The sequence below is a fragment of the Phaethon lepturus genome, unplaced genomic scaffold, assembly GCF_000687285.1.
Source record: "Phaethon lepturus isolate BGI_N335 unplaced genomic scaffold, ASM68728v1 scaffold16064, whole genome shotgun sequence".
NCBI classification, from domain to species: domain Eukaryota; kingdom Metazoa; phylum Chordata; class Aves; order Phaethontiformes; family Phaethontidae; genus Phaethon; species Phaethon lepturus.
Genome location: NW_010534314.1, coordinates 42185 through 68552, shown reverse-complemented (window position 1 = coordinate 68552; position 26368 = coordinate 42185). Strand labels below are relative to the sequence as shown.

Genomic DNA, 26368 nt, shown 5'->3' with positions numbered 1-26368 from the left:
GGGTGGGTGTGGGGTTTTCCATGGGGAGAGGGGGATGTGAGGAGGGTGTGGGGTTTGCATGTGCAGGGGAGGTTACGGGAAGGTGCACGGCCCCTCTGGGGGGAGAGTGGGGATGTGCGGGTAGAACGGGGTATGCGAGTGGTCTGGGGTCTGTATGTGAGGAGCAGGGTGTATAGGTGTGTGTTCGGGGCGGCCTCTGTGAGGAGAGGGGGACGAAGGGGTGGTTTGGTGTCTCTGTGGGCAGAGGGAGATGTGGGGGTCACTCTCCGCTTGTGCAGGCACGAGATCAGCTGGTGTCCCGCAGGCAACCCCTGAAGAGTGTGAGCTGAAGCAGGACAGGGGCCATCGGAGACTTGTGCAGCCCTGCCTTTCCGTAGCCAGGGAACTGTTGCAGTGAGTGGCTTGTGGAGAAGAAAACCTCATGAAATTTTGATTTGCTGGATTTAATGGGCCTCTGATAGCAGAGGGGAGGTGTTGTCTCAAGTTGAGAGGAGGTTCTCGTCTCCACAGTCTTAGCTGCTTGAAAGCTGATGCTGTTAAACAATTCTTGCTCTTGCATAAAGGACGGATGGAGAGGATGGGTAGTGGCTGCAGGCCCTGAGGAATTGAATTCCTTGGGTTTGAGATTTCAGGAGCTGTAAGAGGGGCATGAATGATGATTTCTCTTTACCTGCCCAGCTCAGTGCCATACTGTTGGCTATGTGATTCATGATAGAAAATATACCAGTATTTAATGCACTGTTTACTTTAATGTAACTTCTGGAATGCTGTTTTGTTTACTTTAGTGTTAGAATAGTCCTTAATATTTTTGTACCTTGAGCAAATACTTGTATCCCTCTTTGGATACTTAATCAATTATGGACCCTGTCTGTGATATCAGGTGTTTCTTTTCTAATACCTGATTTTGCGGTATGTGTGCTACTTCCTTGTTTATCTCATATATGCAGTAAAGTTTCTTTTTATTTGAGGATCTTTTTTTAATACGAGCATCAGTGAGGGAACCGGGGGAGGGGAACAACCCCAACAGATCACTTGTTGCAGATGTGAAGTAGAAGAGTAATATGAAGAATTTTGAGGGGACAGTTTTTGAAATAAGGCCTTTAAAACATCAACCAAAGTTCTCTTTTTATCTTCTTTCATGACAGTCAAATAATGTGCAGTGCTTACGCCTTAATCTTGTGACCTAAGGTCACTTGATTGCCTTACTTCTGTGAAGCTACAACTTAGGCTGTTTCATTATTTATTTTTTGCGTTATAAGCTGCTTAGGTACAGCAGTTGAAGCTTCACATGTCATTCACCATGCTTGGCTTATGCTACACTAATTCTAGGTAATTCTTCAAGGCTGCAAGATCCTGAACACTTGGTAAAATGCTTCATGCTTTATGTGTTCTAAACCTTTGATTTGAGAATAAGATGCTCCCTTTTTTTATCAGGATGGTACTAGAAAAAAAAAAGATTATTACTTAAATCTGCATCCCTTGTAGGGAGAGACCTATTTAACTAAAGATACTTTTGACCTTGTACAGAGGCTAAAGATACTGTCACTGTGTTGAACTGGGGTACTCCCTGAGCGATGACAACTGCTTGCATATGCTTCCTCATAAGACACTTTGCAGTGGTTTAACTAAAAGGGGTTTTGTATGTGCCAGCTAAAAGACCTTTATGTTTTCAAGGGTCTTGGAAACTCTCAGAGAGAATATGAAAGGCAGGTCGTACTCTACAGCATCCGCAATCAGTTACGATACCGGAATAACTTAGGTGAGTAAAGAAGCTAAGTAACTTCTAATTGCTACCTGATTCTTCTGTGTGGAAGCTTGTCTTTACTGTAAAACTGCAGGAACTAGACCTGTTCAAAGGTCTGTCCATCCCTGAAAATAAATACTTTTAAATGATAAAACATCAAGGAAAGTCTTGACTTTTGAGTCCATTTTGCAGCTTTTCTAGTGAAGCACTCTATAAGGTTACTGACTTGGCAGGTTTTTTTTCCTGCTGTAGTTATGCTTCCCTTTTCCAAGATGTTAAGAGAGGGTTTGACTAATAAAATAAAGCCTGTCATTAGATGAGATGCTGACAGTAGCCCTGACACACATGAGCTATTGGCTATGATTTGTTTGGAGACTTCCAGTTTTTTTTTTTCCACTGACTGCATCCATTCGTCTTCCCAAAGTAGATAATAGTTTCACTAATTGAAAGATTGTTTTCTACAGCCTGCATGAGTTCTGTCTTAGTGGGCCACTTCCTGGTAACTATTAGGTAATTCCTAATAAATCTTCTCTGTTCTAGTGTCATCCTTAAAGGCTCTGAGAACTTGTATCATATGTAGAAATCCTTGGATGCCGAATACCCTGCACCACTCCTTTATTTTGTTTTTAGTTTTCTGTCAGTTGCCATTATACTATTTCTAATCCTGTTGTTGTAACATTTTTTTTCCAAACTGAATATAGTAGAACAGTATAACTTTTTTTCATTTCCTTGTAGTTAAGCATGTCAAGAAAGATGAACGTAAATATTATGAGGATCTGTTAAAATACAGTCGAGAGCATCTCATGTTGTATCCTTATCATTTGTCTGACATCATGGTAAAAGGTCTGAGGGTAACACCATTTTCCTATTACACGGGCATAATGGAGGTGAGTACAAAACTATGGTGAGGATAGGCTGTTTTCTGTCCTAGAGATGTTGATAATGGCCCTGTAATGCATATGAGGCACTGTCATGTGGTTTGGTTTTGGGTAGGGTCTGCTAACAAGGAAGGAAATAGTAAGGAAAGTTTCTAGAGAATAACTAGTACCTGCAGTTTTTTCCCTTCTGCTCCTGTTAGCCTTTCAAGAGCTGGACTTTGTCATGTGGAGCTGTGGTGACACTCACTCTGAGGCCAGTCTTTCTCTTTTGATGTTTGAGATTTGTGACTTCAAACTGTAAAAAAAAAAAAAAAAAAAATTCATTCTGTTACAAAATGAAACAAGAAGAGTTACCGTTTCTAAAAATGAGTACATTTGAATGGTTATTTTCTTTTCTTTCTTTTTCAAAAGGACACTTAACCATATTAGAAGCTTTTTAAAAACTTGAAGCATGATCCTTTTTTATGAGAAGGAAGATGGTTCTGTTTTCTGTCAGCACTCTTGCAGTCTTCTTTTATTTTCATTGGATATTGGAAGTGCTTTTTTTAATCTTGTGTATAGTGATTGCAGACATAACAGATTAGTTGTTAGCTTACTTGGTTATTACTGTTAGCAATTCCGTGTGCTGTTTTTTTTTTTGAAGACAGATACAGCATTTTATTATTCTTCCTATCAGCATTTTTCTTTGCAAAGCTTACATCAAACAGGAGTCTCGTTTTTTATTTATTTAATTTATTGTGTAATGATTAATCAAGTAACTGGCAAGTTTGATAAGGTAACTGATTTAATAGATTCGTTCTAATTTCATTTTGTTCTTTAAAAAAAAAAAAAAAAGGCAGGCAGAATTTTGGACCAGCTTCTCTGAAACAATGACTTTCTTGTTGCAACTAAGTGTTCTTGTCTTTTTAAGGATATAATGAACAGTGAAAAAAGCTATGATTCATTACCCAACTTCACTGCTGCTGACTGTGAGTATTGCCTATTTGCATTTCTGCTTTCAATGAAGTGAAAATAAGGAGCTTCTGAAAACTGCTTTGCGGGCATCTGTTTGCTTGAACATAAGCATGTGAGTGAAGGTGTGGAAACATTTAAATAGTGATATTAAGGAGCATATGCTCTCCATATAGAGTTCTGTTCATATGGTCAGCATGGGAATGGGCTAGTTTGAGTACAGCTAGGCATGTGCAAAACCTTGTGCAGCTTCTGTCCTTCCTTGTATTGCATTCCTGTTTGCTTGGACTTCTGGGCGGAAAGTCTTACCGGCTGTTGTGCATCAGCAAGCTGAGCAGCCGGTCCTTTCCTAGTGCGCTTTTTGGCCTATGTTGGGCAGAAAGCTTTAGTAAGACACTGAAAAGCTGTTGATGTTCCTTTAAATTAGCATCAGTGTGGGTTGAGGGATGATGTATCAGAAAAGAGAGAGAAGCTGGTGTTTTACGACACTCTTGGATGTGCCCAATGTTTTATCCTGCTTTATATTAGACTGTTGTGGGTATGGGATGGGGAGATCAGGAAAGCAAAAATGTTGAACCTGGTGGGGGAGAACAGAGTAAGAGCAATAGCCTGTTGATAAGTCTTACAGAGCAAAATGTAAACTACTGGCATAGGGAGGGTGTTAATCAAACCTGCCACTGAAAGGTTATTTATAGCGGAAGACTTCATTCCTCACCTCTGGTATGAATGTTTAAGGATAGTGTGTAGTCAGGTGATGAGTAGCCTACAGCTTTTGAAAACAGTTATTTTTGTTTCTTAAAAGGATATTGTCAGTTAACTGTACTAATCTGCCGCATAATAATGTTCACACTGGGGAAATAGATAAGGGAAAACTTTTTTCCTCAGTGGCTGCATAGCTTGTTGGACATCTAGAGTGGTCAGGAGTATGAGGAGAGGAAAGGCTTCCCTGTTGTGTTGGTTTGTGTAGTTGGTTTGTTGTTGTTGTTGTTTGGTTGTGTCCCCCCCACCCCTTGCAATTGTGTTACTTCAGCAGCATCTGCAGGTCAGTGACTGTGGTATAATTAAGTTAAATATCTTTATTAACATTTTATCTTAAAAACTAGTGTCAAACTAGAAAGTTGGAGTAAAAACTGAGACAGAATATGGCTTAAAACTGAGTAGTTTTCCAGTATCTGTTCATAGTTCCTTAATGGTTGAAGGCTAGAAATTATAGAATTAAATTTTGATTAATTTTAACTCAAATATATCTTAATGATCTTCCTTAGAGACTTATGTGGCCTTTTGTGCTCTAATTCTTAGTTTAGAGTTCTAAATCCAGTGTATGGGATGGGCTTTGTTAGGGGAAAGAAAAACTATCGACCAAAATCTGGTAAAACTTTAGTCCTGCTAATTTGAAGCACAGTTATTTCCTGGTGATGTGAGTGTAGGAGAGAAGGGGGTTGGATTATTCCCTGCTGCCTGTGACTTGAGTGATATGGTTTTTGTGGTTGTTTTGTTTGGTGTTGTTTTTTTTTTTAGACCTGTACAGAGTAAATGACTGGGGATGGATTCTGGTTTTAGATACACATGGTTTTCTGTCAAATTCAGTTAGAACTGAATTTAACTCCCATAACTATCTTTTTATTTTGGGAAGAAAGAGTAATTAAAAATATTTTTATAGAAGTATGTCTGATTCTTTGAATAATGTTTTATGTATCTTCAGCTGAAACTTATCTTAAGAGAAAGAAAACCTTACTTTATTTTTCAGGTCTAAGACTTCTTGGTATAGGAAGGAACCAGTATATAGATCTAATGAACCAATGTAGGTCTTCAAAAGTAAGTTTGTCTTTAATTCCACCCCCCCACCCCCCCCATTATTTCATAGGAAATGAAAAATGGAATAATTTCATGAGCCTGGTTAGTTTAATAGTGTGGCTAATTGAGTGTGACATAGTGTATTGCTAATAATATTGTATTTCCTGAAGTTAATAAGCTTTTTAATTTAAAATTGAAGTGTACTAAAGAAAAAGATACATGTTTGATTTTTTTTTTTGTTTGGTGTTTTTTTTTTGTTTTGTTTTTTAAAATCTTACATTTTTCAGAGCTATATTTACTCTATGGCACCAGATAACTAATGTCTCCTGGCCAATGTAAACATGGAATAATGATACTGGTTCTGGAAGAATTGTTCCATGTTTCTATGGGTGCAGTTGAGATCATAGTTTATTCTGGGACAGTCCTCCATCTAGGTGTAAATTTTTGTAGTATGTATGTTTTTCTCTAAGACAATGGTAATGAGTCTGAGCAGGCATCCTTGTATGTGAACAGCACATGTGGCAAATGTTGTAATGACTGGTGGCAGAAGTAAGCCCTTCAGTTTGCAACAGTTCCTTTCTTTAGGAAACTCATAAGTGCTCTTACAGTAGCTTCACAGAGCTCTTGCGACCAAAAGTGTGCTTACCAAAATATGAAGCTGGTAGAGTGAACCAGAATGTAATGGCTGTATAAAGGATGAGAAGCTACTTAGGTCTATAAATAAAAAGTATCCTCCAGTTTTCTTAGACTGACATTCACTGTACTTTTTTAGCATCATTCTTATTGAGAATGTGGGGTACTTTATCCTTTAAAGTAAATAAAATATGTTCCTAATTTTTTTTTTTAAATTGAACTTCTTTTAAAAAAAAAACATTTTTGTACTTTGCTGCGCTCTTACCTGTTCACATTAGAAAATGTCATAAATAGTTTAAATTTGGACTTGATCCTAATGTGTTTGAATAGTGTGTTTTTTTGATTAGTGACACATACAATGTGGATGAAAATACGGGTTTATGGGAAGACTTAACAGTATCAGATGTAAATAATTTTTTTTCCTTCCCATTTTCAGTGATTTGAGAGAGGAGGGAAACTTTTACTAAAGGACTTTTACTAAAGTATTTGTGTGTGTCTAGTCTGAATATAATATACTTAAAAATGGATGTTTATAAAAATCAGTTTATATAAAGGTAAATGGCTGTCTGGACATGTGAAGTGCTCTTTATTACTATCTCAAATGGATTGTACCACTGCAGAAATTTTTCAGAAGGAAAACTGCTCATGATCTGTTACCCGTGAAACCTGTGGAGATCGCTATAGAAGCGTGGTGGGTCGTGCAGTCTGGCTACATCACTGAGGATGACATCAAGGTATTTTAATATGGATTGCATTTTTAATTTTGATTGAATAGTGATAGTCTCTGAAAACAGGGGCCTCCTTTTGTGTAGAGTACCCAAAGATAACGTTGCAGGTTTGTAACAACTCTTTTGTGGAAATAGAGGTTGGAACTAATGGAAATTGTGATGTTTTCTTTGTTGACACATTCTTCCCTCTCCCTTCTTTTTACTTTCTGCACTATGTACGGTGCTGAGGCGGTTTTGCGTCAACCAATCTGTAGTAACTAATGTGTATTATAATGTGCTTTGTAGGGAACACAAAACAAAGTATGTTTTCTTAAATTTTGTATTTAAGCCCTGACAGTTCAGTGTTGACTGAATCCTCACCGTCAGTATAATTAGAATCAGAATGTTAGTGGACATTATTTGATATATACCTTCATTGTTTCTGCTCCTTGTGTAGTCTTATTATTTTCAGTTTGCACATGAAAAACTTGTGAGCTGACTTAATGTTTCATCCTCATTCTGCTTCTATTCCCACAGTTTCTTTTTACAGTCAGCTAGTCATATGATCTGAATTTAATACCTTCTATGTAAGTCATTTGTTTAGATTGGAACATATTTAAAGCAGTGATGGAATCTCTTTTTGGCTACTATTTGGAATATCTTTGGCAGTGGCTATTTATATTCTGACATTCCATCAACTCAGAGTTAACCTGAAGCACATTACTTTGTTATTGTAATGGACCTCTTTCTAGAATGGTTTCAGTTGTGTGGCTGAACACTCAGTTTGGAAGTTACAAAGAGCAAATCTATTATACTGTGGACTTCACTTGCCAAACACCTGTGCAATTAAGTACCATTCCTAGAGCATGCATAATTTTATGTGGTGAAAAGAGTTAAAAAATTTTAAGACTTTAACAGGAGCTGCAGTAAATTCTTCAGTGCAAATATTTTGATTAAGAATATGGGTTACTTCCTGTATTCTTGTATTACTTATTTCAGCCCCAAATCAGTCATATTTGGGATTTTTCTGAGTGGTATTACATAAGTTGTATAGACTCATTTCTACAAAAGACTGACATGATTTCTTTTACCTAGATATGTACTACATCGGAGAAGTCTGCTATTGACAAGATAATTGATTCAGGTCCACAGCTTGCTGGTTCATTAGACTTCAGTGTAGTTCACAGTAAGTTTTTCATGAACATTCTTTTTCCGTTTGTATATCTTGCTTAATAAATTCTGAGAGTAGTGTCTGAAAACTAGGAATAAAAGGGGATGCAGACAGCTGAAGCATAAGAGGAAGCAGAAGAAAATACTCAAGAGCATGTACAGACTGCAGTCTAGATCTTGTAAATGGATTAATGGTGAGCCATTAGCAGCTGTTGCTCTGTTATTCTTTGATTCAACAAATTCTTTCATTAGAAACTGTCAGTAAAGATTGTGGGGCACGTGGATGTAGATGAGGATAAGAGAAACTAAAATTAAAAATGTCAGAGTTGGTAATCCTGGGTGGTAAAACTTCACTCCTTGCTTTTCAAAGAAGGAGAGTTTTTGTGATTTTGTACTGTTAGAACACCATAAAAATGGGGCTTAAATTCAATAGGCTGTCTTGTTTCTCAAAGGTCTGCAACTATCACTGAAAAATGGTGTGCATATGTGTCCACATTTCAGTGTAAGTATTAGATATAGACAAATCATATTAGGGAAGGGAGTACAAATTCATTGATGAACTCCTTGAGAAGTCTGTCTGTAAATGCTTGGCTTACTATAAGCAATCGAACCTGTGTACTGTGGTTTTCATAAGAAATTGAGGCAGAATTCCACTGCCTGTTACTGAAGCAGAGCAAAATGATAAAAAAACCAAAAAGGTAGGTGAAATTCAAGCTCTGGAGTAGATCTGAAACAGTATAGGGGCTTAAGAAAATTCAAATTCTGCAAACATGTCATGATCTTTCTCTATACATAGGATCATAGAATCTTTGGGTTGGAAGGGACCTTTAAAAGTCATCTAGTCCAATCTGCTGCAGTGAGCAGGGACATCTTCATCTAGAGGATGTTGCTCAGCGCCCTGTCCAACCTGACCTGGAATGTTGCCAGGGATGGGGCATCTATCACCTCTCTGGGCAACCTGTGCCAGTGTTTCACCACCCTCATTGTCAAAAATGTCTTCCTTATCTCTAGTCGAAATCTACCCTCTTAGTTTAAAACCATTACCCCTTGTCTTATTGCAACAGGCCCTGCTAAAAACATATGTCCCCATCTTTCTTAGAGTCCCCCTTTAAGTACTGGAAGGCTGTGATAATGTCTCCCTGGAGCCTTCTCTTCTCCAGGCCGAACACCCTCAACTCTCTCAGCCTGTCCTCACAGGAGAGCTGTTCCATCCCTTGGATCATTTTTGTGTTCTCCCCTGGCTCCGCTCCAACAGGTCCATGTCTTTCCTGTGCTGAGGGCTCCAGAGCTGGACGCAGGACTCTGGGTGGGGTCTCACCAGAGGGGAGGCGAGGGGCAGAATTGCCTCCCTTGACCTGCTGGCCACGCTGCTTTGGATGCAGTCCAGCATCTTGCAATCAGCAAGGTTGGCCTTCTGGGCTGTGAGCACACATTGCCAGCTCAGTCCCCAGGACCCCCAAGTCCTTCTTGGCAGGGCTGTTCTCAATCCCTTCATGGCCTGGTGTTGCTCGTGGAGGGGGTTACTGTTCAGGTTTAGTAGGTTTAGAAGGATTTAATGTAACTTTCTACCCTAACTCATGGGTGGAAAATGAATGTACAGATGATTAATGTAATGGACTGCCAGTAGGATGTGATTTTATGGGGAAAGAGGACTGTTTAGTCCAAATTATGATGCCATCAATACATTTCAGGTACAGTAAGTAAGGATGTATCAGCTATGAGAGTTGAATATGGAGGAGAGACAGTGAAAAGCACCCTTAGCATGTTGATGGCTTGTAATGTCATCCTGATCCATTAAAGCTGGTTTGTTGATGCACATCAGTTTGCATAGCTGAGTGTGTGTTACTGCCCATGCCGAACAGCAGTTGTTTCAGCATGAATTCAGGTTAGTTGTTGTTTCAATGCAGGTATTTTATTTAAGATGTGATTGGGAGTAGTAATTTTACTAGATACAATATTGAGATATGTATATACACATACGCTATAGCTGGGCTGAGCTCTGTGTGTGTGTGTGAAACATCCTGACAATTCTACTTTAGGTGTTTAATAACGTTTCACCTGAGGGTTGTTGGTACGCTTCTTTCCTGCTGTAATGAATATGGTGTAGATGGAGTGATCTTGGATAACACCAAAGGAACAAATGACAATAGATTTGGCTTATTTTATACAGTGTAATTTAGCTTTATGCTTTACTATTTAGAGTCTAAAGATAACCATGCTGAAATGTTTTGCCCTTCCTTAAAAAGTTCGCCTTGGATTATCTACTCTGCAGAACTCAGTTGCGATGCCTAGTGCTCAAATCAACTTCATGTGGGGAAGTGTCATTTAAAAATCTACCATATTACTGTCTTTATTGTATATAATGTCCATCTGTATCTGCTGCAGCTTTGCTGATGAAGTGTCCCAGCATTTATTTTTGCAGTTGTATAAAAAAGACTTTCTGTGAAGATGAGTAGGAAGGACATGTGAGGACCATCAGAACTGATGTGATTTAGTTTGTATCCTTGCTATGAAGTGTGTGAGTTCCAGCCTGAGTTAAGGGAGAACCAAAATATAGCCAGCATCCTCAGCTGCCAAAACTAATTCAGGATAGAAAAACTACCTCTTGACAGTACAGTGATGATGCTGAAAACTAAGTTAACACTTAGGCAAAGGCACACTCATCTTTGTCAAATGTTGCGGCTTCAATCTGTGGTCATTCTACTGTGGTCGATTGTCCTGAGAGTACTTGTAGAGCTCCATCAGACTGCAGGTAAATAGCTTGGTTTAGAGTGACACGTTTTAACAGTAGATGCAGTTGGTTGGTCCATGCATTGCAAAGTAATATTCTACTGCAGAGGCTATTAGGTAAAATTACTTTAAGTTCTGAATTGGCTGATGGGGAAGTCTACTTTGTATCATTAGTACTCTGGAAAATGTTTTTTTCTAAAATGATGTGCTTTTATTTGTAAAGGTTTGTATAACAAAGGATTTATTTACCTTGATGTACCAATATCTGATGACAGCTGTATAGCAGGTAAGTAAATATTAATGGCATTATACCTGTGTTTTCTTGGTTTCATTTCCGTTATCCTGTAGTTGTCTTGGAAGCTGCTTGTCTGTATGCATGAGTTTGTTTAAACAAAACATGTGAGCTGTGAAATTTTTTTCCTGACTAAATGTTTTCAACCTTATTAAAACATTTTTTTCTATGTAGGATTTATTTCAACTTGAATTTTTATGTTATTTTGTTTACATATTTAGGTAAGATGAGATTGTTTTAAAGAGTCGTGGCATGAATTAATATGTACCCTCCTACATGTCTGTAATGAAAAGGAAGAATAGTATAGAGAAATGTAGTTGCCTTACCAAAAGGACATGGGTTTTTCACTCCGATTTTCTACAGATGCAACTTTTTTATAGCTATCTGTTCCATCCTTCATAGTGTTGTCACCTCAATTATAGTTATGCGCTGTGTCTGGGGACTATGTAGGAGCATAAACTAGCACAGCATATGGCTGCCCTTTGAACAACTCATTATTCTATGCTAGGTCTTGGGGGTTTCTGAATTCGGTATAATCTGCAAAGGCATTAATCGTTTGGAGCCTGGTCATGCAGAAATACCTGTCATTGCTGTAGTAGAGCTCAGTTAAGTGAAAGTCCTCTAAGTACAAGAGAGTTACTGCTTAGATGATAGCTTTGGAAGTCTCAGCTCTGGATCATGTGTGTGGGGTGGGTTTTCTGTGGCCCCACTTTCTGTTTTTTAAATCATTAAAGCCATGATTTAATCTCCATCCACATTACAAAATCATTTTATGGTCTGGGTGACTGAAAATTATCTGTAGTGGATGAGCTGGAGACTGCAAGGCTACAATGCAAGGTAGAGTGGCTTTAGTTTTTATAAGAAAACACATTGACAACATTATTTTTTTCTTAAGGAGTGTGAGAATTTTATATACCATGTAACTATCTTTAAGCTTTTATTCTTTGTGACTGGGAAATCCTCCAAATTACAAGTACTTTGAAAACTTAATAAATATAAATCTATTTTGCCTTTTTTATGCAGTTTCAATTTAATGAAGTTACAAAATTGTAATTTTGCAAGTCACTGTTCTTTTTAGTGCCACCACTTGAAGGTTTTGTGATGAACAGAGTGCAAGGTGATTACTTTGAAACACTCCTGTACAAGATATTTGTTTCAATAGATGAACACACTAATGTGGCAGAGGTAAGTAAAACTTACCCTGCATCAGGATATGGGTCGATATCAAGTGATTTTATTTAGAGCTATTGCCAGGCTTAAGATCCAACCTGTTTCTTCTATGTTGAATGTAACTTTTATGGTCCTTCAGGCTTGAAGGAGTACCTTCAATTCAGTGAACCAATTCCATCAGCTGGAATGAATTTGTACAGGGGTGACTAATGTAGACTATTTTATCTAGAACTGGAACAGAGTCTGTTTTGCTAGTGTGAAATTAAAAAAATAATTTTTTTCTTTGGCAGTGAAGACATGCAGAGTGTTGGCTTAAAGTAGGAATGCAACTTTTGCATAGTATTTATAATTTTAATATGATAATTATGTTTTCATAAGGTCTTATTCACAAAACATGGTGAATAAGCACCTGAAAAATACCCGTTAAATATATCCAGGATTTGTTTTCGTCTTTGTGTGTCTTCTGATATACATGATTAACCTAGGAATTACACAGTGGAAGATAACTTCATATTTCTTTTGCCTGGTTTCAAGTGGGACAATTATGAGACTTTGTCCCCTTTTTTTCATCCCTTTCAATGAAGCCAAAATTGTTTCTACCAGTACAGGCTGGGTTTCAAAATAAAGCAAGCCAACAAAAAGATGCCGAAGCCCACAAGTGATGAATTGTGTGTTAATACTGTATTGTTGATTTTTTTTTTTTAGCTTGCAAATGTCCTAGAGATTGACTTATCTTTAGTAAAGGTAAGTGTGTATGATGCATCTGTTGAACTTGATGTGGAAAGTTCACTGCCTTGCAACCTGGATTCATATAGCAATTCCTTATTGTGTTTCTTCAGAATGCTGTGTCCATGTATTGTCGGTTAGGCTTTGCGCATAAAAAAGGCCAAGTAATAAACCTGGATAATCTTCATCCATCATGGAAGAACGTTCCTTCGGTAAACAGACTGAAGTAAGTGTCTCCCTTCTTTCACAAGGCTTATTTTTCTCATTGAAGAGAAAGCTAGCACCAAAATCTGATTGAAAAGCTATTGATTGCTTTCTTTGACTTCTGGAACAACAAATCTCCCTTGGCTTTCTAATGTATATCATGAGTACCTCATCCTCTTTTTAATCTGAGGATAAGGGGTGGTAATGTACTCTGTAAGTTCAATGGACTACTTTTGTTGCTGTTACTTAGTGCTGGCTTTTTGACCTTTAAATGCTCACTTTTGAAGCAGGCAAGTATACATTTGCTTTAAACTCCTGGGGTCAGAAATAACAGCTGTTGCTGTGCTAGTGCAGAGACAATGTCTGTTGGCACTGCTGTCAGTGGATATGTACGTAAGGTTTGCTTGCTTGCTATCAGGTACCATTGCAGCTCTGTCGTTTACACTCTTACATACATGTATATCTATAGGAAATCCTGGGAAACTGATGTTAATGCCAGTCAACAAAGGGTTCTCCATGCTGGAGTGCCAAGTTACATTAATTAAGAATGGTCAGGCACTTTTCGTTCAAATTCTATTAAGCCATTTAAAACAACAGCCATGCCTGAGTTTTCTTTAGTGCTAATTCAGACTGTGAGAACAAAGTGAATTAGATTTTTTTCATTGGATTCTTCTTCAGCAATAGTGGTTTGATATTTTTTTTTAGATCTCTTTTTCAAAATGTGGTATTTTCAAACCTCCAAATAAACTTTTCTGCTGAAGCTAAAGCAGGACTCTGAGGGATATCAAGCTTGACTGGTTTAGGGCTTAGAAGTATTGAAAGGCATGTATTGGGTATGCCTATACATGGACTACTAGCACTGGAAGGCAGAGATATTTCTCTAGTGCTACAGTGACCAATAGATATGGTTTTTAATTCACATTAATAGGAGTACTTTGGACCCTCAAAAGATGCTGCTTTCATGGGACAGTGGGGAAAACAGAAGTCCTATACAGGAAGCTGGGTCATCAGCCACAGATACAGATACCAACAGTCAAGATGATCCAGGTTAGCACTAACAGTAAATCTTAATACATTAGGATCAATTGTTTTTATATTTCTAGAGTGCCATAGACTGTAAAGGGTCTAGAAACAAGTGAAACACAGATTGTGTAGACTTCATTTTTTCATATGGAGAAGTGGTGTCTACTTCTTGGTTTAAAATTCTTTAGCCAAGTAGCTTTTTTCTGAAGATGAGGCTGATCTGTATTATGGGTATCAATTGGTGTAAAGATACAAACTGTATCAGTAGTTTAGTAGTTATAAGGGAATTCTGCTCCACTCAATGTGGGAATAACTAATGCTTTTTTCTTTTTTCTTTTTTATTTTTTATTTTAATAGATTTGACTTAAACTTGATTATTTTTAAATAAAACAAATGTGATCATATATTTTCTTTTTATTCTCTATTAGCTGAAACAGCCAGCGTGAGCAGCCTGAATCTGTCTAGTGGACACACAAAGCGTATTGCCTTCCTGTTTGATTCTACTCTCACTGCCTTTTTAATGATGGGAAATCTTTCACCAGTATGTCAAAATTGTTCAATGTATTATGCCATCAATAAACATGTAGAGCTTTAAAATACTTTGACTTCAATATAATACAGCTGTAACTAATTTTAAAAAAACTGCTGTATTGTTTCTTTTTTAAGAAATGTTTTTGCTTAATGAAACTTTTACTTGCCCATTCAATTCTCAAAGAATTAAGACAGTTTTGTTTTGTTGTTCCAGAACTTGAAAAGTCATGCAGTCACTATGTTTGAAGTTGGGAAGCTGTCAGATGAGAGTCTTGACAGCTTCCTAGTGGAGCTGGAAAAGGTAATAATCTGTTACATATTTGACCAAATGCTTTTTCAACACTTGAATTGTAAAGGGGCAAAACCCCCCAGTATTTTCGTTGTGTAAAACTGATTATTTAGCAATACAATGATAAGAAAAAACACCTTATCATACTGAACCTAGGTGGTTCAGTTAAGATATTTTTTTTTATTCACAACACTTATACTTCTAGTGACTTGAAGGGACACACTCTGCATGTATATGAATGTGGTGAGTCTGGTGAGCAAAGTGATTCCATGAACTACGTTTGCCTGAGTCTGTGTGTACACACACCTGCATCAGGGTTTTTCAATGGAAATCAGTTTATTTTTAGTAAAGTGCTAATATTTATGAGAGACTGCACATAATTTTTGTAGGAAAATTTGACCATTATGTGCTGGAATGTTTAACCTATCTGCCTTTTGAAGATAATTCCAGAAGGACAACAATGTAGGAGGACTGCTGTTAATTGCTGTATCCTTTTGTACCTATCAGGATGACTAGACCTATAAATCCTTTTACCTAAAGACTGAGTCGTAGTTCTGATTTATAGATGTTGTCTTTGTGTACTTTTTGACTGACTAGCATGGCCAAGACTTGCTTTTCATTTAATAGTTGCTGTAAATCACCTTTGCATATAAGCTACAGGGTTGTTACTCAATTACAAAGCTTTAATATGCTAATTTGTTAATCTTTCTTTTTGTGTAATTGATGCTTGTGGAAACAACATGCCACTTGTATGCATTTAATTTGTTTCTTCTTTAGGTTCAAAGCACAGGTGAAGGGGAAGCCCAGCGGTACTTCGATCATGCACTTACACTGAGAAACACGATACTCTTTTTGCGGCATAATAAAGACCTAGGGGCACAAGCTGTACAGCCTGATCAACCAAATAACGGTACTGTGAACACTTGATGAAATCGTTCTAAGTTTGTTTACTTATCTGCCATGGCTTTCTGATTAAGCTGCTGTTTCAGAAAACAATCTATGTCCTACTTGTTTAAAAATATTTTGAAGACAAAAAGTCACTTTTTCATCATCCTTTGAGCCTGTATTACTGGGTTTGCCTGTTGAATGACAGATTTGGTTGCCAAGGCTTGGACTTAACATCCAAAGCAACAGATTAAAGCATAATGATGGCAAGTCAAGTTGAACTTGAGGAAGAGATTGGTTTCAAATTATGTGCTTCTGGCAGCCATGATGGAGTCACTGTTTATTCGGAGTTGTTCAGTCAAAGAAACATTTTTTCAAGTCATGAAAGGGAGTGTATTCTTCTAATGGGGATAGATTAATATTATTATATTTTTATTTTTTTTAAATCTTACCTAACTTCCTCAGCACCTCTTTGCTTAATTCCTGGGATCAGCTAGTTGGTGAGGAGCAAGCTGTAGTTCTGTGCCAGACACCCCTGTGTGACTGGAATTGCTAAAATTATGTACAGATTTATTAAAATTCACCTCAATTTAAAACTTCGTTGTGGAAAATATTGGATTTATGGCTTAGCAGGAAGAATGGAAAATCTGAACTCATATTTTGGTTTGTATGTTCCATCTTAAGTGATAATTTAAGAATCTTACATTTTCAACATAGGGTTTCCCTTGGACCTCTTGCGATGTGAGAGTTTGCTTGGCTTGGATCCAGCTACCTGCAGCAGAGTGCTCAACAAAAATTATACTCTGCTGGTTTCCATGGCACCACTTACCAATGAAATTCGACCTATCAGCAGCTGTACTCCCCAGGTGAAAAAATACTGGGGTTTTTCCTCACAGTATCTAGTAATATAATATTTTCTTAATAGCTTTGTTTTGGATACATGTGTTAGATGTCCCTTTTGAAGAGACTGAATTAGCATGTAGAATAGTATTGCCATTCATCTAAAAAGAAAAAAGTGTTTAGTGAGGGAAAATGTGAATACTTAGTTTAAACAGGTAAATTGTTCATAAATGAGAATCAATGACAGATACTTTGTTCTTGAATTTATATTCATAGAAAATACCTTACTATCACCTTTCTGTAAAGAATCTTGCAATACTGGACTAAGTACCTAGAACATCATCAGTAGCAGAATAATACATTTGAACTCCTGTGCTACAAAACTAGATTTATATTTCTTTAAAAATGTTGATTCTTAGATGATATCTGTACATATGACAGTTGCAGTATTAGGTTCTTTCTAATTTCTTGAATCTCTCTTCAGCATATTGGACCTGCAATACCAGAAGTCAGTTCAGTTTGGTTCAAACTGTATATTTACCACATAACTGGACAAGGGCCACCCTCTTTGTTGCTCTCTAAAGGAACACGTCTTCGAAAACTTCCAGACATTTTTCAGGTAGTGTATGTATAGATTTATTCTCCCTTCCTTTTCTAAATGTTTCAAAGATATGTTGTAGACTATTCACGGATAACAGCTGAAGACAGAGGTATAATTCATTGTAGATGATGTACCTTTTCTAGAAGTAAGTTTTATGTAGCATCTTAGTTTGTTTTCTTTCTAGGTTCTGAAAAAGGGAATGCTACTTATGTCTGTTTTGTCACAATGTAACTTCGGTGTATTTGATGCCACCCCTTTCAATTTTAGTGTAAAATGTGGTACTGCAGTCATTGTGAATGTATGTTTGTAAGCCCATCCTTAGAGTGTGTTACAAAGATATAGAAGAGCTATATCAAAAGATAGAGACCATACTTTTTCTAGTATCATCTAAGAAAGGACACCTCTGGATATTAGGAAAAATCTCTTTACTGAGAGCATGGTCAAACATTGGAACAGGCTGCCCAGTGGAGTCACCATCACACGCATTCAAAAAACGTGTAGACATGGCACTTGAGGACATGATTTACTGCGCATGGTGGTGGTGGGTTGGCGGTTGGACTTGATCTTAAAGGTCTTTTCCAACCTTAATGATTCTGTGATATACAACTTTGCCTGGTTTAGAAGACGACTAAGGTGATCACTTTCAGTTTGTCTGCTGTAGAAATCTGTGATAGAGACTTTGAAATTCTAGGCTGTAACTCTCCCTGCAATTTAAATAGCAGAATAATTTAATAAAGGTTGTGCTAGGTTGGACAAAAGGTCTCCTAGCCCAGTAGCCTGTCTCTAACAGTGGCTGGAAATAGGAAGAATAAGCACAATGTGTTATACTTCCTCTTAAAACCTTTCGATCCCTCCCCATGCTCTGGTCTGGAACTTCCTGAGCTGTATGTGATTTTTGTGTATATAGAGGTTGTGACTGGAATTCTTGTCTCTGCAGTGATCAGTTGCTCTCCCAAATTCCTTAACAGCCTTCAATCCACTTAACTTTTTATCATCCATACAGTACTTTGGCAAGGAGTCTCACAAAACAGCGCAGGTGGTCAACTCATGCCTGAAAAACTTCGGATGCTGCCTTCTTCCATTGTGTCCCTGAGATGGTAATAAGGGCAAATGTGCCACAAAGGAGCACTGTTAGGTTTTCAGTATACTAGGCAAACCCAGGTGAAAGTGGCCATGGCAACTTCTAAACTTGACTGAACCAAAAATCATTGTATCTATTGACTTTGATTTGAAATGCCCCAGATGCTTAGCAGTGTTTGGGTCTTGCTGCTCACAATGGAATTCAAAAAAGAATATTGTTAAATTTAGAATTGCAAAGGCCTCTACAGTTTTCGTGTCATCGTTCTGAGTAGATACAGAATCACAGAATCATTAAGGTTGGAAAGGACCTTTGAGATCATCAAGTCCAACCGTTAACCCAACACCATCATGCCCCCTAAACCATGTCCCAAAGCGCCACATCCACATGTTTTTTTGAACACTTCCAGAGATGGTGGCTCCACCACCTCCCTGGGCAGCCTGTTCCAATGCTTGACCACTCAGTGAAGAAATTTTTCCTAATATCCAGTCTAAACCTCATCTGGTGCAACTTGAGGCCATTTCCTCTCATCCTATTGCTAGTTACTTGGGAGAAGAGACCAACATCCACCTCACCACACCCCCTTTCAGTTGTAGAGAAGCGATAAGGTCTCCCCTCAACCTCCTCTTCTCCAGACTAAACAACCCCAGTTCCCTCAGCCGCTCCTCATAAGACTTGTGCTCCAGACCCCTCACCAGCTTCATTGCCCTTCTTTGGACACGCTCCAGCACTTCAGCATCCTTCTTGTAGTGAGGGGCCCAAAACTGAACACAGGATTCAAGGTGCAGCCTCGCCAGTGCTGAGTACAGGGGCACAATCACTTCCCTACTCCTGCTGGCCACACTATTTCTGATAGAGGCCAGGATGCTGTTGGTAGTCTTAGCCACCTGGGCATACTGCGGGTTTATGTTCAGCTGGCTGTCAACTAGCACCCCCAGGTGAGTTGAGGAGCTCTATATAATACTTGAGGAGCTAAATATATTAGCATGATATGGAGACTTTCAGGGAGGGATGTGTATTCTTAGGTGTACCTAAATCAGCAGTCATTTCTAGCTCTAGGATTTGTAGATGTATTTTCCATTCCTCAAACCTCTTTCATGTGTCCTTTCCCTTTCTGATTGCAAAAATTTTGTTGATACTTCTAAGACTTAATTTAAGATAACATAGGATTAATTGAATCAAGGCTTCTAGAGCAGAAGGCATTTTGTAAGGCCAGTGATGATGAGCTTGATTCAAACCTTAGCCTGTCATTAGCTTAAACTACCAGTAAATGTATGGGTTGTATACTTTTTATTAGCAAAAAGCGTTGAGTGTGGTGGCCTTGGAAAATTTCGATACTGCTTTAATCTCAGTGTGCTGGTAGGTTGTGTTTGCTTTGTACTAAATGATCTCACATTCTGCGCTATCACAAGCTTATTGGAGCTTTTTTTCCCTGAGTGCATATGTGAATGCTTCTGTCCTGCTACTGTTTTGCAGTGTCATTTTTGTAGAGAACTATCAAGACATTTCTAGAAATCGTACGGAGATGCAAGGGAATTAAATCTTGAAAACTGAGAAACTAGGCAATTACTTCCTAGTCAGTGTTCTTGTCTTTCTGTCCCTCCCCCTGGGGCAGGTATTTTGGGACTTGATACATCTTCATTCTCTTTTGGCGATGTTAGTTTATCTAGCTTATATTTTGCTTTTAAATTTATGTGGGGTTATTTTCATCTGCTATTTGCTAGGAGGCTGCTGCAATGGCTGCATAGTTCTGCTAGAATAGGTGACACTCCTGTTCAAAATAGCATCTTAACTTTGAGGTTGGCAAAATTCTGTCTTTACTAGGAATATGAACACAAGTGATCCTTGGTACAAAGTATAACTCTATAAAGTTGTAGTTACCTGTGGTAACTTCCTGATTGCAATAATATGCTAATGCTTAACTCTAGTATTTCACTTTATGTGCCTGGGTAGTCCATTACAACTGTAAATACTCTTAATTTCTCTCTTCTAGGGTTATGATCGCTTACTAATAACGTCTTGGGGTCATGACCCAGGAGTAGTTCCTACTTCAAATGTGCTCACGATGTTGAATGATGCTTTAACACATTCTGCTGTTTTAATTCAGGTACAGAGTGCTCTGTATAAATTATGAAAACATGTATAATTTTTTGAGTTAAGCTGTTATGTGGTAGAGGCAAACAATGTAGGAGAGCTACACTTTTGCCAAGAGCTTGAAAATTTAACTTCTGTAGCCAGACATGGGTTTTAAACTGAATGCGTGTTAGATATGCATTACGGTATTATGAGCAGATACAATAGAGTTTTGCTAGCTAAAAATGAGATGTAGATTTATGAGATTGTTGGGGATATAGGAAGTTGAAATGAAAGTGAAGAGCCCACAAGCTTTTTAAACAGTAGTGCTTTAAGGTAGCTGGGAGTATGAACTGTTGCTGTAGAAATGCACTTTTTCCACAATGCTTGCTATTCAGCTCTTGCAGTAAATAATAGCAAAATATGTTCTTCATCACAAACAGCAGAAATAGAGTGGGTTTGTCTTCTTGCGAGAAGTAAAATAGCTTCCTCTTCTGTTCCATCAGTTCAGCTGAACTCTCAAGATTAATCATTCAAATACATAGATGTTTAATAATGTGACAAACGTAAGATTACACATTCTTAAAGGCCCACTTGTGACAGCCTTGACTGCTCAAAAATGGTCTGTTTTTAGGCATGGAAACTCCATTTTGCTCCAGAAGTGCTTGGCAATTATGAAATCTGTTTTTAACTAGTAATTTGAGAGAAAAATTGCTCCTCTTCACAGGAGGAATTTAACTTCAATGAGTTTACTCAGATGCATTTTAGGAGGAAAGACGGGGTATTTAATTTAATTACTTACTTCAGCTAAGCAAGAACTTTAATGATCTGCTCATTTGTTTCATCAACTTGACTGGCACTGCTTAAAAGGGAGCACAAGTAGGACAAAGCTATGCTGATGAGTATATTTTTTTGTTCCTAATTTAATTTCTTCATGTTCAGGGGCATGGCATGCACGGAGTGGGGGAAACAATGCACATACCTTTCCCATTTGATGAAGCTGAGCAGCAGGGAGGTAACTGACTGTATTCAATGTAATCTGTACATCACTGTATTCAATTTTCTGGCACATTACCTTGTGCAGTAGGGTTACAATAATACTTTTAATACAAATTTTCTTGTGCTTATGAGAAGTTAGATGAGAAAAGTGAAAGTATTTAAATGGTTGAAAGTCTGTTCTGAGCTTAGAGATATGGTCTTCTCCTATCTTCTCTGTCATAACTAAAATGTGTTTTCTGTCCTCTCTTCTAGCACAGATATAAAGAAGTAACTTCCACAAACACCTCAGAATCTTTCTTTGTGCATACTTGCTTATTAACTAGCATATTTATTAACTGCATAAATAAATCTTCCGTGTATTCTATTCAGCATCTCTTAACTGTGAGATGGGTGAGACTGAAACTGAACAAACTTATCTTGATTAGTAGCACTAGGAACTATTGTGGAGGTTTTTTTCCCTAAGAAGAGCTTTTTTAGCAAAATCTCCTATTCCTTCAAAGTCTGCCTAGCCCTACTGATTTTGAAAGGCAGGAATTAACATGTTCTGAAATACTCCTTGATGAGTGGGACATAAGCTTTGCGTAGTTGAGGCCATAGCCTTCCCAACTGAGAGCTGTTGTAAAAGTATGACTTTCCAGATATGAAATATAAAATTCTTTAAGCTACTAAGAAAAATCTGGGCCAGCTAGAAGTAAAGCTAACTTCCTAGTTTAGTTTTTGCTAGGTTCAGAATGAGTTACTTTTCTATTTGCTCTCTCTGGGATGTATGCTTTCTTCTGACTTGATGCTAGGTGAAAAATCTTGAAGGCAGACTCTCTAAGTTCTAGCATGAACAACTCAATGTTGAAACTCCTTGTTAACCTCTAATACTGTATTCTAATTCTTCAAGATTTCAGGTATATGGAAAATGTATCTTGCGTTGAATTTGTCATAAAAGATTCTGGCACTGAAAGAGCTGGGCATCTGATTCCTAGCTGAACCTTGCTATCTCTGTTGTCTGTATGTGTCTGTGTGTGAGAGAGAGGTCATTTTCTGTTTGTATTTTTCTTTCTCCTTGTGTCTTTTACTGTACTATAAAATACCAGTTAGGGCTTGGTGTGGGAAGACTGTTAGCACTTACGTTATCACTTAACGGTTGGACTTGATGAAAGGTCCTTTCCGACCTAATGATTCTGTGATGTGTTATCCCAGCTCTACCACTGTGATCACTAAGATGGAGCATTACAAGAGAGAGAAATCCAGATAAAAAACTTAGCCTGGCCTAGAGATGAACTATATGGTTATGCAGGAGGCTTCTTGTAAAGTAAGCTGGACTATGTGTTGTTTTCTACTAGACTTCTCTCGTGTGAACATGGGCATTCATACAGCTTTAAAAATACTGAGAAACAAAGTTGACTTGCAGCATTTTTGTGGCTATGTCACGATGTTGAATCCTTCAAGTCGCCATGCTAACAGAAAGCTCAGCGATGCTTCTGATGGAAGAGGTTGGTTACCAATAATTGTCTGTCTTGTCTGTGTTGCCTTAATTTTGCATACAACCACTTTAGCAACGGTGAACAAAGGATTAGACTCTCTGATTTGGAACTCTATGAAATACTATCCAACACAGATAGGAACCCATTTTGAGTGTAAAACTATTTGCAGTAGGCTTGCTTCCTAATTCTTTTCTGTGACTAGCTCAGAAATGGCAATTACAGGCTGAAAAAAGACTGGACTAGAACAGTCGTCAGAAGAAAAAAAATAAAAGAGTCATTTCAAAATACTCTAAGTAAATTGTGTCACTTTTATAAGCTAGAACTTAATCTTTCATAAGTGTGTTGAGGATCTCTACATGACTGGTCCTAAAAAGAGTCAGGCCCTGTGTTTCTCCATATCCCTTCCTCCAGTTTTATAGCTGCATGGTCTTTTGGCAAAACTTGTGTCATGTTCCTTACATCAGGTGGTAACTAAACTTATATTCATTTACATGTTTATGTAAGAATTACTTTACCTTTAGGAGAGGCTGAGCTAACATCAGGATCTGATGTAAATGGGAGCACAGAATCATTTGAGATGGTAATAGAAGAAACCTCAATGGATTCTGCAGTCAAGCAAAGCCTTGAAGGTAAAAACATCACAAATGGCTTGACTAAACATTTTCAGTCCAATGAGATATCTTGTTTTTAAGGATTGGAACACATTGATTATTGTCTGGAACAAGTGCAACACTAACTGTTACTCCGCTTGAATTCAGATTCCCTTCAATCTTTAAGCAGTTCAGTAACTGAACTGTCTTAAAAAATATGAACTGTCCGATGGATCCTGATCTGAGATAACTGATTCTGGGATCAATATTCTTGTTTCATCTTTTCTTAACACTTGGTTGTCTCTTGGTTTTCTTTCTGCAGTACCTACAACAGAACTAGAATGGGTTCCCCTGGAATTATGCTTTGGCATTCCACTCTTCAGCTCTGAGTTGAATCAGAAAGTCTGCAGAAAAATTGCCACTCATGGATTATGTAGAAAAGAAAGGTGAGCTGTAGTTTATCAGCTACAGGTTTAACAGGTTGTATGTGTTATGTCCAGAGCTTCTGCAAAAAACGATACCTACAACTTGATGACTATAGGAGCAGAACTCATCTAAATTTCATTGAGTACCTAATTCTAGTGTGTGGGGTGGCTTTTTGGCTCATAGATACTAGCTATAATGTACAATCTTGTAGTCCTTAGTTGTGGTAAAGATTAGGTTGTTTTTATAGTTTCTGCAAGGTGAAAATTAATTGTAGTAAACTGTCTGAACAGAGGGAAAAAAAAGTAAATTTGGGTGCCATCCTACTCATTTTCACCTTCCTAGCCTGGCACAGGCTTTCTTTCCTTCTCCTAACAGTTCGGGGGGTGAAGCTTGTTGGTAATGCTTTGATGTAAAATACATCTAGCTCTTGTGGAAATTTTCTTTGCTATTGGTTTTTTATTTGATAAATTTAATCATGGCTTTTGATCAAGCCATCTTCTGCTTTTTACTTTAGCTTTCTTTTTTATGAAAGATTACTCTCTCAAACAATGGGATTTTTTTTTTCCCTATGGCATTGTTCCTAAAATAAGGCTGCTTGAAAACATGGCTTAAGTATTTTATTATAGTAGTTGACATGCTTTTTAACAGTGTGTCACTAATCTGCTGCTTAAAAGTCATGTTACCAGACTGTCCTACATAAGAATGTGACATGATGAAGTCTAATATATTATATATCTTATGTAAAATAACACTTTTCAATTGCAATAGTTTCACTTTAGCATGGTGTAAATGGTGGGGAAAATAGCATTTAGCTGACTAGACTCAAGAGCAGATGAGTCCAGCACCTCTTCAGTGACAACAGTATTATCAAGTTAACTTTGTCACATGATGATAGGTACTACTGGAGTTACTTGTGGGCAAGTTCCTATGGTGGTACTTTACTAGTAAAAATTTGTGCACCTTGGACATAGCTGCTTCTTTTTTTTTTTTTTTTTTTGACAGCCTTCAAAAACTCTTACATTCCAGTAGAAAGCTGTCTCTTCAGGTCCTTAATTTTGTTCATTCATTCCAGGTAAGGAGTAATAACCCAGATGTAAATCATTCTGTATGGTCTGGCATCCGTTTTTACCCTCCTACTTTCCATTCTTGGGTGTATGGAAACGTATATGGTTTGTTTCATTTGCTTTTTCTTTAAATGGTAACTGTTACTAAGAGCACTATCAACCTGGTAGCAAAAGTGAACACTTCTTTATTCCTTTTCTAGCCTTATTTACACAGTGACTCTGCTGGTTACTTGGTTGCTTTTTAGATATGTTAGGGAGATTTACTGCAAACCATGGATATGCTAATCTTTTGAGGATTTATCTGTGTCTGAAGTTAACTGTGTTCCCTTAGGAAAATAAAAATACATGAACATGTGTTTCATACCAGTTATTATTTTGCACTTGTCCTAAGATACTCTAGAACTTGGTGTTTAATGAGTAGAAATATGTAAAACTGTATACTCTGTGAGGATTTTTTTAAAGAACATAGATAGAGAATAGAGGTTTTGTGTAGCAAGCAAGGAGGAATGCCAGGTCTGTAGCCTGCTATAATTCTGCACGGACGTGTATGCTAGCAAGGCATGTCCACATGTAACATGGAATCTGGTTAGCTGCTGATGTCTTACGATACTTTTCTCTAAATTTCTATCTTTTCTGTAGGGTAAGGAACTTGCAGGTTACTTAACCAGGTAGTTGTTATGGATGGTGTGACCCTGAAACGGCTTCCTTATGAGAACTTTGAGATTCCCAGTAGGTTAGAAGCCTTGAAACCATCTGTGAAAGAGTCTCAAGTGACTCTTGTCCTAATCACTTAAATGTTACCCCTGAGATACGCTTTTCTTGATGATTATCTTTATATAGAGAAAAAAAGAAGGTGAAGTGATTTTTAAGCTGAGATAAACCAAACTTCTGGGAAATAAAACTACACAAAATGTGGTCAGATCAGTGCCTCCATGTGCCAAATATATACATAGCTCTTAGCACAGTATGGGATAAATAGCAGTATGATAGCTGTCCTGAAGATTTTTATACCTTTACATTCATTTTGCTAGGTCTTCCCTTTGATTTTAAGCCTCAGGCTTCCCTGTAGGTTTCTTGGAACCCAAATAATGCATGCATAGATGCAACTGAGCAACTGTATGCTTATTTCATGCTTTCTCTTGTTTATTCTGTTTTTGCTTCCATAATGTTTTGGTATTTACTGGATTAAAGTAACACACTTCAGAAATGCTAAGTGTATTTGCAGATTAGATTAGCCTATCGTATTCTACCTGTTAAATCCTTCATTGTTTGTCTAGTTTTTAAGACACTATTTTTTTTTTTCTTCCTTTACTTTTAGGAAGGCGTTTCAACACTGGATCAGCTCCATGATGCTGGTTCTTCAAGTTCACATTTGCAGCCTGTTTCTGCAGATATGGGTGTTCCACTTCCTGCCAAGAATCTCATGTTCAAAGAAGGTGTATTATCTGAATGGAACGGGTGGTCCCCTTCTTCAGTTTTTTTCAACCACACCTAA

At 37.7% G+C, this 26368-nt stretch overlaps 1 protein-coding gene across 1 annotated transcript; it reads left to right on the top strand.

Moving 5' to 3' along the window:
• Positions 1–1674: 1674 nt before the first annotated feature.
• FAM91A1 (family with sequence similarity 91, member A1) lies at positions 1675–26368 on the top strand (the record flags this gene model as incomplete). Its single annotated transcript, XM_010285493.1, has 23 exons — positions 1675–1759; positions 2480–2631; positions 3533–3590; positions 5321–5388; positions 6621–6734; positions 7803–7893; positions 10831–10893; positions 11978–12084; positions 12775–12813; positions 12909–13021; positions 13928–14046; positions 14451–14563; positions 14768–14854; positions 15620–15752; positions 16445–16593; positions 17052–17186; positions 20240–20353; positions 21262–21334; positions 22653–22802; positions 23315–23422; positions 23706–23829; positions 24812–24881; positions 26192–26368. Coding segments are annotated over 23 exons (2442 nt in total), but the record flags the coding sequence as incomplete, so codon positions are not given.